Genomic DNA, 18,667 nt, shown 5'->3' with positions numbered 1-18,667 from the left:
TTATTAGGATTTCCTTCTAAATTTTGCGTTCAGAACTTCTTTGAGAAATCAATCAATAAGTTAACGATGGATCTTTCTGTGAGTATTCTTCTATACATTATACATCTATTGGATCTTCCACGAACTATTTAGGAATTCTTAGAGGAATTAAAAAAGAAATGTCTTCAGAAAACCGCCTATGCAAATTTTTCGAAATTATTAGTGGAATTCCTTAGTAATTTTTAAATTGAATCTTATACTAATCACGAGATGAACCAGCGTCGGGCTGCAAATAAATAATAAAGATAATAATAATTCTTATTATACTAATCTGTGTTCAAACTACTTGAGGATTACTCGATGAACTCCTGCAAAGATCTCTGAAGGAGAAATTCTCGAGTTTATTCAGTGATTATGTCTAAGAAACTAATTCAGAGCACGTCTAAATTTCTTGAGAAAGCCCTCAATTGTCCATGTACTCAATATTGCTATTAATTTCCTAAGATTTCTCCCAGGACTTAAGATTTTCTGGGAAGTTTCTCGAGATTTCCTCCAAAACTTCAGTTTAGACTTTCCTCAAGATTTCAAACAAGAAATTCTGTAACGATGCCCCCTGAAGTAATCTAAGAGATTCGTCCTGAGTTTCCTGGATAATATTTTATGAATGCCTGAAAATTCTCGGACAGAATATCTGAAGAAATATGTATAGAAATAATTGAAGGTATCACTGTAGCATTTCCTGAAGGAAACCCTGAACGAGCTTCTTTAAGAATCGAAGAAGTAATAGCTCGGGAAATATTTTAAAGAGTCTGCTGCAGTAGTATACTCTAGATGAAATGCTGGAAAATCCATAGGTAATGAAATTCCTGAACTGCCCATAATCGCATAGTTGTCCCATGTGAATAAGAAATTCAGCAAACATGGGACTGATATGCGTTTATGGGCAGTGAAGGACCTTCATGCGGATTATAGAGACATCCTTTTAGGAACGCCTATAAGAATTATCGTAGAATTTCTTGCATAGGGAGATACAAGTGAAAATTGTCGAAAGTACCTCGAGAGGAAATCCCTGAGGGAATTTTTGCAACAATTCATCTGTAAATTAAACGAGGTATCAGCGTTAGGCAGCTTCTTCTGTACGAAATTCTTGAAAAATTCCAGTGAGCTTTTCTTGAGAAATCACTGGAGCAATTTATATACGAATCACTGAGAGATTTGCAGGGGAAATTTATAAATTGATCCATAGATTTTTCAGTAAGCATAAGAAAACAAATCCTGAAAAGATAGAAGAAAGATGGTACTGTTTAATGTTTTTTTTTTTTAAATACCATTGTTTTTTTTGCTGACAAATATCAAAAGACAATTCTATTCAGAAAATTAAAAGAGTGACTTTAAAGACTATTTTGCTTATACAAGAGTAACATACTTTCCATTGAAGATAAAGACTTTTAGAGTAACCAAGGCTTCGGGGCCTTCCTTAGCCGAGTGGTTAGAGTCCGCGGCTACAAAGCAAAGCCATGCTAAAGGTGTCTGGGTTCAAATCCCGGTCGGTCCTGGATCTTTTCGTAATGGAAATTTCCTTGACTTCCCTGGGCATAGAGTACAATCGTACCTGCCACACGATATACGAATGCGAAAATGGCAACTTTGGAAAGCTCTCAGTTAATAACTGTGGAAGTGCTCTTAAGGACACTAAGCTGAGAAGCAGGCTCTGTCCCAGTGGGACTTTAATGCCAAGAAGAAGAAGAAGAAGAAGAAGAAGGCTCTAAAAAGAGCCCTGCATAAAAGGTAAAATACCGCATATAATACCTCATGCATATTCTACAAATATATCAAACTGATAAATGGATCAGGTTTTGCAATTTTCATATACAAGTGAAATTTTTCAATAGCGGTTAAATACCTCAAGCAGTCCTCAATAGCTTTCGAATACCACAATGGGTATTTTAATTGTTTTCAACAATATTTTCAACATCATAATAACACCTGAACTACTGAACAATATCTAATTATGTTATGATAGCAATATATGGTATAGGTTATTCCAGTCCTAGAGGTGGAATCACTGGGACATTTGTGCAGAAGTTTATTAAAAAAAGGTTGCTTTAGAAGATGAACTTTTTAAAGAGTCCATGGAAAATTATTTTGAAAATATTCGGAATCAATCTGCTGGCGAAATGCCTGAATGAAATGCTGAGGAAATTCTTAGAGAAGTCTCTAAAGAAAATCAAAAAGGACCAAGAAACCCTCGAGAAGCACGAAAACATTACAAAAACCCCTGGATATGATTGAAAATTGCCAATTTTAGCGCTACGTAATAAATGGACGCTACCTTATAAGAACATCAAGTTGAGAAACAGACTCTGTCCCTGTCCCAGATGGACTTTGTTTTCACGTTGGCTGACGGCACTGCAGAATCGTTACCCGTTCTGTGGCGTAGTTGGTTAACGCGCCCAGTCTAGCGTATTGGGAGTCGTGGGATCGAAGCCCACCAGAACGGTTACAACATTTTTCACAATTTTACATCTCAATTTGTTCAAATTGACTTTTGTGTCTACGAACTTCAGATAATTCAAAGTTTAAAAGTCAACAACGGCGCCAGTCACGCCCAATGTGGGCATCACGGAAAGGAAGGAATATTAGTTAGACAACTATAGTTAATAGATACCGAATATACCTCTGCATCTCCACAGTTGCCATGGAAAGAATATTGGGTTAGTGGGATAAAGTAATGATAATAGTGATGCGATCCATGATATAATCACGCCTAACCCGATATTACTCGATTACGCGTTACATAACAAATGGGTGTGTTTCGATGACTCGATCAAGCCACTTTTTGTGCGCATTGCGCGAACCAGACATGATTGTTCTTTTTCAATATTGTTTAAAAATCTCATTCATAGAAAAAAAAAGTTCAAGGTGAAGATGCATTGAAGGCAAACCTCCAATTTTCAAGAGCACAAATATAGATTTTCTGACAACCCTTTGCGCTGAAAATTTGATCGATTGACTCTTGATTGACGATTGTGCTCTTGAAAATTTGAGGTTTGTCTTGGATGCATTCTTCAGTAAAGAATCTTCACCCCAAGCATAGGTGATTGTATTATAATTTCAAGAACATTTTGTCATTTACTTCTTTATTTAATTTATAATATGCTTCACAATTTATAGACCAATGAACAGTGTTGCATTTGAACGCGTTCAGTTTGCGTTCCAGTTCAAACCTTTGAACGAGGGATCAAGTAGGCTTGAACATTGAGCAGTTCAAAAATTTGAACTCATGCGAGCTGAAAATTGAACGCGGAATGAAAATTGTCGTCATGGTGGACACACGACTTATTTATATGTGGAAATTTTGCAAACATGTTAGGAAACATTTAGAGTGCCATATATGCGTAATGGTTGACATTCCATGTGTTATGATGTAGTGTTTCTCGTGTTATTAACTTCAATGTGCATTTTGATGTGAACGGGCCGTTCATGAGCAGGTGCAGAATCTTGCACGAGAGTTCATTGTCTACTAGGTTCTCGTGCAAAAATAGAATGCGTTCAGTTCACTTTTGGCTCGCGTTCAGTTCAAAATGGATCACTACCAATGAACAATACAATAATCAAGATGCCCTCCATTGTCTATATTCATTTTCGTTCGTTACCAAAGTCAGAAATTTGGGACTAACTTCTAACTCTTAGACAACATTGACACATCCTGCAATATTTGAGAACTGTCCTGGCCACGTCCTTGCGAGAGCTGGGGAATGAGAAAGGATGATTTATTGAACACCTACATAAGAAAGATGCAGAAAGCTTCACGAGGTTACGAGATGTTACGAGATGTTGATGGAAAGAGTAAAGCCATAGGATACGTTCGGTTGACGTTCTGGCCGACAAATGTTTAATATTTAGGCATTGTGGTCATGTGCTGCTGATCAGAGCAAACTTACCCATTTCCTTTTTTCGAAACACCTCTGCAATCCGTCGCTCCTCTAACAATGAACAATAGCGTGAGCTATAACTTAGCACTGCCCATCAAAATGCACGCACGGCACGAAAAATCGGCAAAAAACTGCAGTTCATAATCCATCCCGAACCGAGCATCCACAAACCATTCAATTTTGAAATCAACACAATTAACACACACAGGAGATAACAATATACATGTCGCGCGAAACGAAAAAGAAACACTTTTGTCACTTCGAAAAAAAAATATTTCCACAGAACATTTGCATGTGGCATATCATCACTATCCGCTGATTCTAATTTTCACCAGCCGAATTGAAAAAAAATACGCGGAACAAGGTAAACGTCACACGAAATTCAAAACGCAGTCGCCCGCGCACATGGCTTGCTCCCATAAAGTAATTGAATTAGGAATAAAATACTTATGGAGATTGAAAACTTGCCACTGAAGCAAGGGGTGGATCGCTCTTGATGCATTCGATGTATCAGAAAAATTATCTTCAATTAAATGCATGTCTTTCATACGAAGCTTATGACTTACTTAAGATCGTATCGCTAGCGAAAACAAAACATGTCAAAAATGATAATGTATCGAGTGAAAATCCTAAAATAATAGCTAGTTCGATACAATTCGATGTGATTCTTACCACAGCTTTTCGGAAATTGAAGAGCAATAATTCAAAACAAGTTTCTTTTTTAGCAACTGAAGATAATTATTGAGGTAGATAAAAAAAATCCTAAGACGTGGATTATTTTGCGGAAGTTATCCTTAATTTCGTACTCGTATAATACGACCCATGGAACTCTTCTTTAAAGTGACCATAGGCGTTATAGGTCAAGAAAAGAAAAACGGCTTCCGCTTACCGTGACGACTAGTAGCCGGTTCGTTTCACTAGCCAAGAGAAATTATATAAGGATTACTCTTAGTATTGAATCTCATCAATAAATACTAATATTTTCGTCGCCGTTTTGGAGGAGGAAAATTCTATTGCTGATAGCTGGCAAAGCCTCAGAGCATTAGACTAAATTATTTTGAAACTGAGAGATCAGATATTTTGGCTTCAAAGCTACTTCCACGCGGGTAGACTGCATGAGACGAAATACAAAATAAAAAGAAAGAAGGGAAGTTGATACTGTCCCTTATTACCCCCAAAGCAAAATCAGATTTGAGGCCGTAATCCATAATATATGAAAAATAATAATCGTGTACTATTGATCAACCAAAAGGTAACATAAAGCTAAAATCAGGCCCACTTAAAGTACAGCTCACGGCTTCATTTTGTTCGGCCCGTGGAGAGCTTGAAGACTCTTCCCATGTGTGGTCCATTAAACATTCCAAAGCTCATAATTTCAACTTGAAATCATAGATTTTTTATTTTTTTTATTATTTTTCAATTATTTTTACATTTTTTGACCTTTTTAAATTTGATGGATTTATAATGATTCAAAAATAAATCAAGAAAATTTAGAAGGGTCAAAAAATTACGTTACATTTTACATTAATCGCATTTTCGAAAAAAAATCTGAATTTTATGAGGATTGAATACAAGCCATCCAATACGTATTCCAATAATTTTCGACGTTATTTTTAACAACAAAAATGAATTTATATAAAATTTGAAATAATAATGTCGATAGAGATTTAAGACCCAAGCACAAACCTCGTTGATCATTAAGATAGATTCTCTCTAATTATTGAGCACAAGTGGTCCCGGCAAACTTCGCCTTGCCATCAAGTAGACTGTTGTAGAACGTCATGTAATCCCCCATACAAAATGATACTTCTCCCGTTTTCTCGATTATTCCAGAGGCTCTTCAAAACTTTTTCCTCACACGTTCACGTCGCATACCTTGTCGAGTGCAACAGTGAAAAACTTACGTCAATCCGTTCATCCGTTCTCAAGTTATTTCGTGACATACAAACACCACTCCATTTTTATTTATATAGAAGATAGAAGATAGATAGATAGATAGATGAATTTTATACTAGTGAAAAAATATTACAAATATTGGGCAGATATATAATTTAAGACAGGATTCTCACATGAGTTGCACGGTAAACTTGAGCAGGATAATCACAAAATGTTAGACAAGATTGTCACATAATCCTAGCCTACACCGAATTGGGAATAGTTCTTACACAATCTTTAAGGAATAGGAATTCCTTACAGAATACTGAGTATGGGAAAATTGATTTACGTCTAGAACAGGAATTAAAAATTAGTCTAAATGGGGTTCTGACGGAATCCTAAGAATAATTTTCACAGAATCCTGCGCAAGATTTTTTTTTTGTATGGTATTCAGTTGGAGCTTCCTGACAGCTTAACTTATCAAGGCTGAACCCTCGGTCTGGCTTTTGCCAAGTTTCCCCTCTACCAGGACCAATACTCAGACGGACTGGGCTATGGTGCCCACATGAACACTGTTTTTTTTATTAGTATTGTGACGTGATAGTTTTTGAAAAATACCCATATTCCCTTGCTTCTGAGAAAAGGAAGCATTGTGAAAATCAGCAGCTTCATCAGAATTTATTTGAAATAGTAGTGTAGTAGTGTAATTACTAATACTGTCTAGTCAAAAAGGTTTTGAATAATTTGTCATTTAAGTGCTATTCTGATTACTCCTGTCTTTTACGTAAGATTAGAGGCTTAAATGTCAATTGTCGTTAAGTCTTAACAAAATTAGGCTGTTTAGTAGTAGTTCTAGTTAATTTCATTTTTTATTGTTAAAAGTATTTATTGGTCATTACGTTCATATATCCTTGAAGAAAAAAGTAACTTTCCTTGTCTGTTCAACAATTTCTCGAACCTAGCAAGTGAACCCTCCTATTGATCGCTCTCAGCGTCTTACTTTCGATAGTCATTTTTATAGTGAATATTTAAGAGTAAAGTTAACTTAGGCTCTATAACAGTCTCCTACTTGTAATTTTTGCGAAAATGAAGCTGGAATTAGCTTATTTATACCGTTGTTACAAAAGAGGTATTTCTTTTTATGGCAATGTAAAAACCATATTAAAATAAGGTTGTCGCCACTTATCCCTACTCAGTGAATCTACTAGTCATTTTCCTCAGAGTTATATTCCCTACGTCGTACATGATAACGATGTGTCTAGCTAGCTAATAGTAAGTGTGGCTACGGATCATTCTGGTTAGCAAAAGGCAAACTGATCGTCACCAATAGTATTAATGTCCACTTCGAATAGATTAATTATTTGAAATGGGCATCAATTCTATCAATGACGCAGAATGTCCGTTGGATCACATCCGAGATATTAGTGCGTCTATGCCATATGAATTATGACGCGGCTTTAAGCAAAAAATGCCAACATGTGATACCACCACTACAGGTTACGCCTATGGTTGCCATCATTTGGGCTAATGGATTATGCCCTCCGATCGCGACAAGGTCACATAACCAAGGGGGGGGATCCTAAGAACAATTTTCACAGAATCCTGCGCGGGATTATTATAACACAAACCGGGCAGAATTTTCTAATAACACTAGGCGAGATTCTGATAAAATCCAAAAATTTTTGACAAAATTCTGAGAACGATTTTCATGAAATCATGGACAACATGTTCATAGGGTTCAGGATAGAGTTTTCAAAAGAATCCGGGTAGGATTCTGACGAAATCCTGAGCACAATTCTCACAGCACCTTCGTCAAGATTATCAAAGAAGGAAATATATATATTTTTATATCGCTTCCATTTGATTTTACCAAATATAAATTGCTTTATTAAAAAATATGGCCCACCGCTCAGTACTGTATCTGAGTTTTGGGGACTAGAATTTGAAGATGTGTGGAGTAAATATTACTGTCCAACTACTGTTCAACATTTGATGCGTTTTTTGCTTGTAAACCAACGAGTTATGGACGCACCAGAAGATCTAAAACGGTCTTGTTAGCGCTTGCAAAGTTCCTAGTCGAAACTCGAACGATTGCAAAGTTTCTACATAGCAACTTAATTCATATATTTATCCCTAGTTCATATAATACTTCATTTAATTTAAATGACCAAAAGTTTCTCCTGTGATGTCTTCTACTGCGCAAAAGAGGTTTGAAACAACCAAAACTGAGTTCAATTCCGTTTCCGTGTATATTATTCAGGAGTGCAGAGAAAATTAAATTGATAACTATCAACAACTTAGCCTGACAAGTTGAATGTGATCTCATATATCAGTGCTAAGTTCATCAACTTTGATGATAAAAAAATCATTTTTGCAATTTCTCATCGTAATAGGCTGTTTTTTCTCACGTCAATCTGTTATGAAACGGCCTACTTTCCTGCACTGAAGTATGCAGTGCGGCAATAATCATTACGCAACTAAAACCAGTGCTGTAATGATTCATTACGCAACGCTTTCTCATTACGCAACTGTTTTGAGTTGTGTAATGAATCATTGTACAACATTTTTTCAGAAATCGTTAAATGATGGGGAATGCAATCCGATATAACTTCTGATACCCTCAAGTGGCCTTCTACGAAATAGCAAAAAATGTTGTACGTAACTCGTTGCAGAACTCGATCGAAATTCCGTTTCTGATACCTTTCAGTGTTCTCATACGAAATTGCAAAAAATGTTAAACGCAACTCGTTGCAGAACTCGATTTTTACAGCACTCGTTATTATTTAGAAAAAAATTTTTGGATAAAAATGTACGACTCGTGCTGTAAATCATCATTCTGCAACTTGTTGCGTAAACTACTACAGTCGACTCTCCACGTCGCGATGTTCTACATCTCGATATCTCTCCCTATGTCGATGATTTTTCCGGCCCCTTCAATCTGCATACATTTTCACTCTCCATATCTCGATATCCTCCTTATCTCGATATCTCGCTATCTCGATGTGATTTTCATTCCTGATTTTCTCTCCGTTTGTCGATATGCTACCCCTGACACTGACGTCAGCTTTCTGCCACCTGATACCTATCCTCGAGGAAAGCCCTATGATATTGTAAAGGTTCACCTCAATAAATCGGAATCTAATTAGGGCTGAACTGATACCATAATCCAATACTGCCATTAGTTTCAGCAAACTGAAGAACACTAAATTACTTAATAGCATAAGAATCATCTCAAAATAAATCAGCAGATAATTCGATTACTGTCTTTAAACCATACCCAAGCCAAAAGCCACCGAAAGTCTTTTGGTCTGACACTGTTGCACTGGCTTTAGGACATTTCGTCGAAAGACATTTGGTCGAATGACGTTTGGTCGAATGACATTTGGTCGAAAGTACATTTGGTCGAAAGGACATTTGGTTGAATGGACATTTGGTCGAATTGCTTTGGAACATTTATTCTGGTCGAATGACGTTTAGTTGAACGAAAATTTGGTTGGAAGCTTATTTTCAAATGGATTATTGAAAGATCATTTGGTAAAATTGAGTATTGTTTTACCAAATTGATAAAGTATTCTTTTGAATAATCTGAATCAATCGCTGTTGTTGAAGAAAAAACGGGACATTTTATGTATTTTTTTAATTCCATACATCTTTTAATTTGTAATTTGAAGTTATATCAAATTGACTGAGATATTTAACTCTAGTGAATTTATTATTCTTTGAAAATATCATCATGTTTTGAAAAATTGCTCAACAAGTTATTTTACTGCTCAACGATGTGAACATAACGTTTTCATTATTTATTATTATTTTGAAATGTCCTCGTTCTTTGTAATGAACTGCTGATCTTCACCCAAGCAGCACATATTGTTACAAGTAGCTTACAGCAACGGCTTCTTAACATATTCAAAAGTTACAATATGATACATTTGCAACATGGAAAAATACTGCTATGTAACCGAAAAAGCGCAAAAAGTCGAGCCTTATGTAACTTGTTTGTTCGTTACATAAGAAGTTTACGAGCGACTGCTATGTAATTGATTGATTACGCATGGGTTTTCCTGCGACAAAATAAATGAAACGGCGGTGAAGTTGTTGTTACTTTCTGACAGTTTTGGAACCGAACAACCATTTTAGAATTTAATGTCAATAAAAGTAATACGTATGATTTTCGAACGCGTAATTATTCACAAGTACATATTGAATTTAACATGCCGATTTGAATTTGTGGTGAAATCAATCATTTAACTTGCTCAAAATTGACGCGCTCATAAAATAGATAAAAATGTTATATTGAATAACACATGCTACCTGGATTGTTGAGATATTATTCCATTAGAACTGATACAAAAAATGGAAATTGGCACTGTTACTTAAATTAGCAGTGTTTTTGATTTTAATTTAATTGTTTGTGAAGATTGTGATTCCAAAATCACGTTGATTCGTGTCCCGCAGTTGGATTTTCCGGGTTGCCTATCATAATCGCCATTTAATTTCATCTTGCTGCAGAAACACTTCCGAATAACTGTTTGAGGACAGCCAATCTTAAATGATGAAAACTATTGAAAAGCTGTTAGAGAGGCTGCATATTGTAAATTCAACAATTTTAATTATTCACTGGAAAAATATCTATGGAAACAATAACTAGTCATAAAATAGTAAAGTTCTTATATCAAAATTCACAATACGTATGAAATTTTTTGACATGTAGTGTTGACCACTGTCAGCAAGTTACTCGTGTGTTACACATTAGTTACCCTGAAAGCTTATGTTATTTTGAAACTGATGTGTAACTATACTGAAACTGCTAATAAATTACACAGCTGTCAATAGGGGAAGGGATATTAAAATGAACACCTAAACGATATCGTCTTGCTTTTAATGGGAAAAACGATGAATTTGCGATAAACCATCAAATTATGTGCAAAAATCCTCTAAGCCAATTGACTGGAACCTTACAAAAGTATGAAAATTAAATGCTCCGTCCAAGAAAGCGCAAATCGCATGATCGATTTCTCTTCATCGATGCTCTATTCTGTGAATAAAGGTGACAAGATGCGGGTTTGTTGACAATTTTTCACTACAAGACGCTAGGAAGTAATGCAATCTTGCGTCCTGAGGTGAAACAACGAATTGAATTTAGAAATTGATCAATTTGTGCCAATATTAGAGACTGAGGGTAATATGCCCATGATAAGGAAAATAGCTATTTAGATGTGAAAAACATGCTATTTTTATTATAATCGGATATACAAATAAGTTCTTTATCAAATAGTAGAAGCAACATCCATACATTTGAGTATTTCTAGAATTAATAAATCAATCAAAAAAATGCGTGCTTATGGGTCATCCATAAACCACGTAGTCATGTATTGGGGGAGGGGAGAGATTCTGGCCAATGACCACGATCCATACAAATTGTAAATTTTGTGTATGGACAAATGACTACTAGGGGGAAGGTGGGTCTAAAATTGGGAAGAAATAATCACGTTGTTAATGGTAGCCCCTTGTGCATTTCTGTGCTGTCACTTCATTAGGGCCTAAGTAACATGAGTGATTTCTCTTCATCGATTCTTCATATATAATGCATACCTACAGGCGTTTGTTCTGATGTTATTGCTCAATATTAGATACATGCTGAAAAAATTACATTTGTAAGGTTCTAATTTGCGCGTTACTTCAGCGTGGCATTACGTTTGGTTGAATTTGAATGCAACAGCTGTTTTGGTAAGTTATGAAATAGGGGGGTGAGGGTTTTGCCCCTACGAGTTGATTAAAGTTTAGGTCCTTCGATGAGTTTTTCAAGGACAAATTTAACGTATTTATTGCACGTAATACAAACTATGACAGTGAATAAGTGGACCCTGTGGGAGTTGAAATCCCAGAACATTTTTGATTTTTTTTATCACAATCCTAAAAAAACACCTATGAATGATTATAATCCCTTCGAAAACAGTTCTGAAGGTTTCTGCATTGACAACATTTCATTACGATATTCACCTCATTGAAAAACCTCAACATCTCCGTGCCTAAAATTACATCAGTTTCAATTTCTGAACGTGGTTCTGACTTCAATTTATCTCCGTATTAACAAAAACACTCTTATTTATGCTCTAAATCATCCGTGCGTAATAAAAATTATTGAAATTTGTTGTTCATGCGTAACAAGTTCGGTGTTCATTTACCATCCTGTTCATTTTTTCACCCCTTCCCCTATGACATATGGTAAACAAACTTCATGCTGTTTCACACATGTGACTAAGCAATCTGTATGTAACCTAGCGTATTATTTGTTTCTTTGCAACCACAGATTCAATTTCAATGTAACTTATTCATTTTGACAGCTCTAGGTTAAGTTACATGCAAGTAAAAATGCAACACCTATGTAATGTAAACAAAGCGTAAGTTACAATGTAATAGTTTAATAACCAATCATCAATAAGATATGCTACAAATTATCTGAAATGCAACGGTAATGTAATTTGTTTTATTTTTCTAAAATATTGCATTTGTTACCAGTGCTACTTGGGCATTTGATGGAAGCATTCGGAGATAGTGCCCGGGATCTTTCTTTGAATGTCGGGCAGCTTATGGACGTGGGTAAGATTTTTAAATGCAGAAATCAGAATTAAAACGGCACCAAAAATTTGCTTTAGGGAACACCTTTATGGCGAAGTGAATGTTAGGTGTCGATAACTCTACTTATGGCCGATTGGCTTAAGTATTGTGACTTCCAGCTTAATAACATTCTTCAAGCAAATGTATGTCTTTGACAGTGTTGATGACCTCGGGTGAAAAACAGAGTTTGCAGTAAAAGCTTTGAATTATCAAAAATTAATTCTATGTATCGAGGAAGGGATGACGAGTTGACTGAGGTGACAAAAGTTGTCTTGCTTTCATTTAAGGACTGTTCATTTTATAAAGTGGACACTTTGGACATGCAATATCTTTTTAATTTATCAATGAAATCGAAATCGGTTTTCTGTACATCGTTCGACTAATATTGTACAATGTTGTGGTAATAAAAAAGTTACCAAAATAATATGATTTCACACTAATAAGGTACAACGTTTAGAACGGTCGATTTTTGGAGGTTATCAAAATCAAGGATTATTAAAAATCGGCAGGAAAATTCGACAATTTATATTTTTTATTTTCAAAAAAATGGTTGTACTTAGAAAGCATCATCAATTAGAAGCTTGCTAAAAAATATCAAGTTATTTTTGGAGAAGCAATTTTGCAGATATCATAAAATCATTTTTTATTAATTTTTTTTAAAGAAAAATATCTTAAATTTAAATGGAACTGATATGAGTAGAATTTTAAGGTTTAAAGTACTTCCAGACGGAAGTAATAAAATAGTATTTATAATAAAAATAACTTACGCCTTCATAGAGTTGCTGATTTAGTCCCCACGTCATATTTTAAGCACAATAGAAAAACAAATAATTTATTTTCAGAAGACCACTCAAAGCACAATGACAATCATCAAGATTGGGAACACTGCTTGAACTAAATCAAATTTATTTTGCATGTATTATTTTCAGAATGTGTTATTCTGAGACTACCTATCTAAATATTTTGAGAAAAACGCTTACAGTTTGCTCTAGATCGATAAACATGCGTATATAATTTTAAAAGTATGGGATTTTTCAATAAAACGACCATAAAGAGTAAATTTGGTACCCAAGAATGCGGTTAAAACTCAAGATTTTGCTTTTTTTTATACATATATAGTTTCTTTAGTAATCTAAATCAGTTTTGAACACGCTTATTACTTTACTTTTTTGCTGGTAGTAAAAAGATGGTGTATCAGCAAATTTGACCATAAGTAATAGATCACTAAAGTGACTCAGCGTCAGGAACTGATGGAATATTATTGATGTTTTTAAAAGCTCTACCTTAAGTTGAATAGTAAAGGATACCAACATACAATTTGTTCATTAAATTTAGGATTTTTTTCATGCGAAAAATAATGCTTAAACTTGACGAACAGTTTTTCTTAGGAGTTTTTGCAAAAACTATTTAGTTCTTCAACCGAAAGCATTTTGTAAGTTTCTGTATTTTCATAACATTGTAGAATAATAGTTGAACGATACACAGAAAACCGTTTACGATTTCATCAATAAATAAAAAAGATATAGCATAAACAAGGTGTCCACTTTATAAAATGAACAGTCCTTAAGATCAGCTTATCTTGAATCTAATATGCACGAAACGAAAGCAGCATGAAACGTCAAAAAAACACAAGAGGTTAATCAATATATTGGAAGAGCGTCCATCAAATTGAATAACAAAATTTTGCTTATCGCATATAGATTGTTGGTAAAATGGCTAATACATTTTCAATTAATTGATCACTCTTGTATTAGCGACAAAATGCTACTCTCGACGATAGTCAGACTAAACGTAAACCTTCGTTTTCATACTATTTAGATTCGACCACTATCTTTTCCACGAAATGTCGGTTCGACCAAATATCATATGCTTTGTATTGCAACGAAACCTTTTCGACCAAATGTCCATTCGACGAAATGTCCGTTCGACCAAATGTACTTTCGACCAAACGTCATTCGACTAAATGTCATTCGACCAAATGTCTTTCGACCAAATGTCATAGATTCGTTGCACTAGCAGCCAACTCGTTCGCCAACAGTAGAAGATGATCACACCGTCCTCTTCTTCTCTTGGCAAACTTTCTCCACCTCGCACCAAGATTCCTCACCTCGCCCACCACGGGGAGTATCCTCCGGGTGTGATAATCGGATTGCACAAGTCCGGGCAGCCCCTCCCCTCAGCCACCGAGGTCGCAGTGGCATCACTCCATACAAATGTTGGCCAAATATACAAATCTCACTTAAATCGAAAATTCATAGAAATTTGTTTTCATATCTTGGCCCAAAAATGCGCAAATGAAGGCTACCAAGGAACATTTGTGACACATTGAGTGGTGAAAGATGATTGAAGAGCGTTTCTTTGATATCTACACAAGCAGGTCAGCTCTGGGCCACTGTGGAACTGGACCAACTTTGAAAGTTGCGACTATGCAATCAAACATTTTTCATCTTAATTGAATAACTTCGAACAACCGAAGACTATGAGAGCATCTTCTTGTCTTCCGTCGATAGCTTAAACAAGTGAACAAACCAGATCAGCAACAGTGCAAACATCTTCGGAGCTTAGGAGTTATCACTGCATAACATGATAGTCCCGAAGCTGATGATGATGATGTCGGTCGACCCCATATCACCCGATAGTGGCAACGAAGACGACAACGACGACGACGAAACGAAACGTTGGTCTTCTAGGGCAAAGTAGTCGTAAATCAGACAACTCCGGACGAAGAGACCTGCATAAATCTGCTGATGACATCTTGATGAGGTGGCGTTCGGTCTCGGTGTCGTTGGCTACAGCTCTGAAGGTGAGGCGAGCATCGTCAATTGCACCTATCGGAGCGAATTGGATGCCCGAGCAAAAATGTTATCTAATGCATATTATGATGGACATATATGGTCATCCATAACCAAGTTGATTTTATTCCATTCGGTGTATCTTTCTCTTTTTTATTAGTATCATTAATTATAATCTAATACAGATGACACGCATGCTTTGTTCTTTGGCGGAGAGGCCTGTGTTATCCGCAAACAAAACATTTTTGAGGTTCGACTTTGTAGTAACCATCGTCAAAATTGTCTTATTGTGAGGTAATATCCGCAAGTCAGCTTGAAGCAAATGATCTTACTGTCCAGTGGACTAAAAGTCATATAAGCAGCTATGAAACTATATTTACCAAGCTGAGTATAAAAAGAAACACCCAAAGCTTCAAAAAATTGGTTTTAAATAACAAAAGTTTGTTTTGCCCCTATTAATGATGATAGAAACTCCACCATATGCTACATCTAGGCGGTCATTACAATATATGAAATATTTCGGATCTCTTTTGAGTTTGGATCCAAGTTTTAAATGGCTTGTTTTGCTTTAGGTAGTTTAAAAACTTCCTTAATCAAAACAAATCTGTGTATTTTTGACACTTTATTACGGTAGTATTTTTTACTCGGGTTTCCTGTTTGGCGACACCGGACAGATTGAAAAATGCTTCTCTCTTTTGCAACTGGAGCAGAGTCATCTCCATCATCCCCATCGCCGACTCATCGAAACCCGTTTATTCGATTGGGATAAACTGGTTGTGAAGCTTCGCCGCCACTAAGATAGAGGTGAAAATCGAAACCAACTCCGACCATGTCTTTCGAGCTTAAGGTGAAATATCTTGGAATCCAAAGATGGCCGTCACAATAGCCGACTTGTGCCTTTACTCACTAATGTGGGAAACAGTGAATCAACGTAACTGATCTTCTTATTTCAAGCTTTCAGTTAGTGCACAAAGCTTAGATAAATGAAAATACATTGTTGATTACTCTTTTTTCATGAAATTTTGTGTTTGTAATGTTTCGGTAAACTATTTAAGTTAGATTCTAAGCTGTTTCACCTTAAGATACCTATCTTGAACCAAGAAAAACTGACCCGAGGGTGGACGGGCAAATGGAAATAGAGAAACGCACACAAAGAGCAGGACAATTTGCAAGCAATTCTAACGTTTAACCATTGTTGGCACTCGGTTCAGTTTGGACTCTCCGACCAAAAGTTCGAAGGGAAAGCAAGCTTGCAAACTATCAAGATTGATGGCAATCATCCACCGTGTCGGTCTTTACATTGAGTGTGCTTGCAAGGAAATGAACTACTTTCATCGGTTCAATTTGGTTGCTTCATAGCCAAGCCCGTTCAGATCTATTGCGAAATCGCAAAATTACTCGTTTAGGTTTTGTTTAACTTTTAGATTGCGTTTCAAATCGTGAATGGCACCGTTTGTTAAGTCAAACAACTTCCGCCCGCCCATAATAGTTGAACACAGACAGAGAGGGAAATGATTTGGCTGTGGCACACTTACCTTGCTATCCCTAGAAGTCTTGTTTCTCATACTGGATTTACCGTTGATCACAATGTTAGCGTTGGCAAACTCGACATCGCACGGCGACGGGGGTCCCATGGCCCACGAATCGTCCGGATCGGTCGAGGTTTCGAGCGTGAGGTCGCCCAGCACCACGAAACCGGACTCGCCGGGCTGCAAAAAATGAGAAGAGAACAATAACATCACATTAGTATATATTAATTCATATAGGGTAAAAGCACCAATTTTCGACCCATTCATACAATTTTGGCCTACTTTGTATGAAAATCCGAAAATTAGCACAGAATTCTTGTGCGTCGAAAATTAGTGCTTTTCCCCTATTGCTTTACAATAATTTATCTAAAGTTGAAAGAAATCTATGCACAACGAAACTACATCTAACCAAAAGTTTTCAACCGGTGGTATGCGGACTCCTAAAGGGATCGTTATGACTGATAGTAGGAACGCGAAATCTGAAGTTTTTCCATATTGATAAACCAATTTTAGAACGATATTTTCGTTTAAGCTTGAAACAAATTTTTCTTAGTACAGTCATCGATAAGAATGGAAACATCGTGACAGACTAAAGTAATGTAATTGAAAGGTGGAAGCAGTACTTAGATGGACACCTGAATGATACTGAGAGCGCAGGCAATGAGGTCAAGGCAATGTCAGTACTGTGTATGATGGCAATTAACCAGCAACCATTTTGAGAGTTTAAGAATCCATTTATCAGCTAAAAAGCAATAAACCTGCTGATAAAAATTATAAGTACCGTGGGGATAAGTGGATACAGAAAATCACTAGTTAACTTCATATTTATATACAGCTTATATGAATAATGTAATTGTATTTTTTCTGTGCATAATAAATGAGGAACTAATATACTTCAAATCGTCATTTGTTTCGATTTTCCTGATGCATTGAGTATGAGGTACTTGAAAATTTGCGCCAAATGATCCACTTGCCCCACCATGTAAGTAAGGTAAGTGGATCGACAGTGAAAAAAATTTATTCTCAAAACAAATGTGTTGTGCTAATGTAAAGTAAGAAGGAAATCACTATCATTCTTGTAATTAGTACTATGCAACATATCTTGAAAGTTTTAATATAAAAACAATCTTTATTTTACTAAAATATTATGAAAAATATGTATACATTATTTCACACTAATTCGAACAAAAAAAGCATTGTAACGTCATTTGACAGGAATTTATTAAGATGACATTCATTTTCACGTTTCTATTGATTTTTTCTATTGATTTTTTACAAGCATCGGATTGCTTTGCGGTCTTCGGCAATGTTGTTCCTCGTAGAAATACCTATCGAGATCTATGTTCAGAATTATTATAGAGGACAATGGGCGACCTATGGCGATTTTTCTTTGCAAAAGTAAGTTTTCCCATACAAATTTTGAACGGCTGGCGCTAAAATATAGTTTCACCGATCGGGCTGAAATTTTGTACAGTTGTAATAAGACCTAAATGCAATCCAAAAAGTGAACTTGAGCGAGAATCTAAATTTCTCATGTAACCGTGTTGGCTAATGATTATCCGTTTTATTATGCCGCAATGATTTTTAGCATCAAATCCAATCTTCTATTGTTTTAATAATAAATTTTGCATGCTTTTAAAAATATGCTTCACTTTAGATTTTACTGATATAAGATAGAATTTGGTAAAGCTAGATGTTAAACATTTTATTATTTTATTGTTTTATCAATTCTTGCAACCCGTGTTGTTAGATTGATCATTACTTTAGAACCTACTAATATATTTTTTATTACACACACACGCACACACACATGATTTTCTATCGAGATATGCTGGAAAAAAAAAATTATTTCAAGCACAAATTTTCCCTTCTTTCGATAATAATCAGTGTTTTTGATTTACACTTCCAAAATTAAAATAAATAGTGAATCGTTTCCCTT

General features: G+C 35.6%; 1 protein-coding gene across 7 annotated transcripts in view; it reads right to left on the bottom strand.

Moving 5' to 3' along the window:
• Positions 1–18,667, bottom strand: part of LOC5578022 (transcription factor mef2A) — a 342,757-nt gene that overhangs the window by 176,189 nt on the left and 147,901 nt on the right. For all 7 annotated transcript variants that reach the window (XM_021848872.1, XM_021848874.1, XM_021848873.1 and 4 more), the window contains one exon: positions 16,735–16,908. In XM_021848872.1, coding sequence (XP_021704564.1) covers positions 16,735–16,908 — 174 coding nt within the window. The remainder of the gene's footprint in view (positions 1–16,734; positions 16,909–18,667) is intronic.

Source organism: Aedes aegypti, chromosome 3 (assembly GCF_002204515.2).
Source record: "Aedes aegypti strain LVP_AGWG chromosome 3, AaegL5.0 Primary Assembly, whole genome shotgun sequence".
Classification (NCBI taxonomy): domain Eukaryota; kingdom Metazoa; phylum Arthropoda; class Insecta; order Diptera; family Culicidae; genus Aedes; species Aedes aegypti.
Note: the sequence above shows the minus strand (reverse complement) of the source record. Positions and strands in the feature narration are given on the sequence as shown.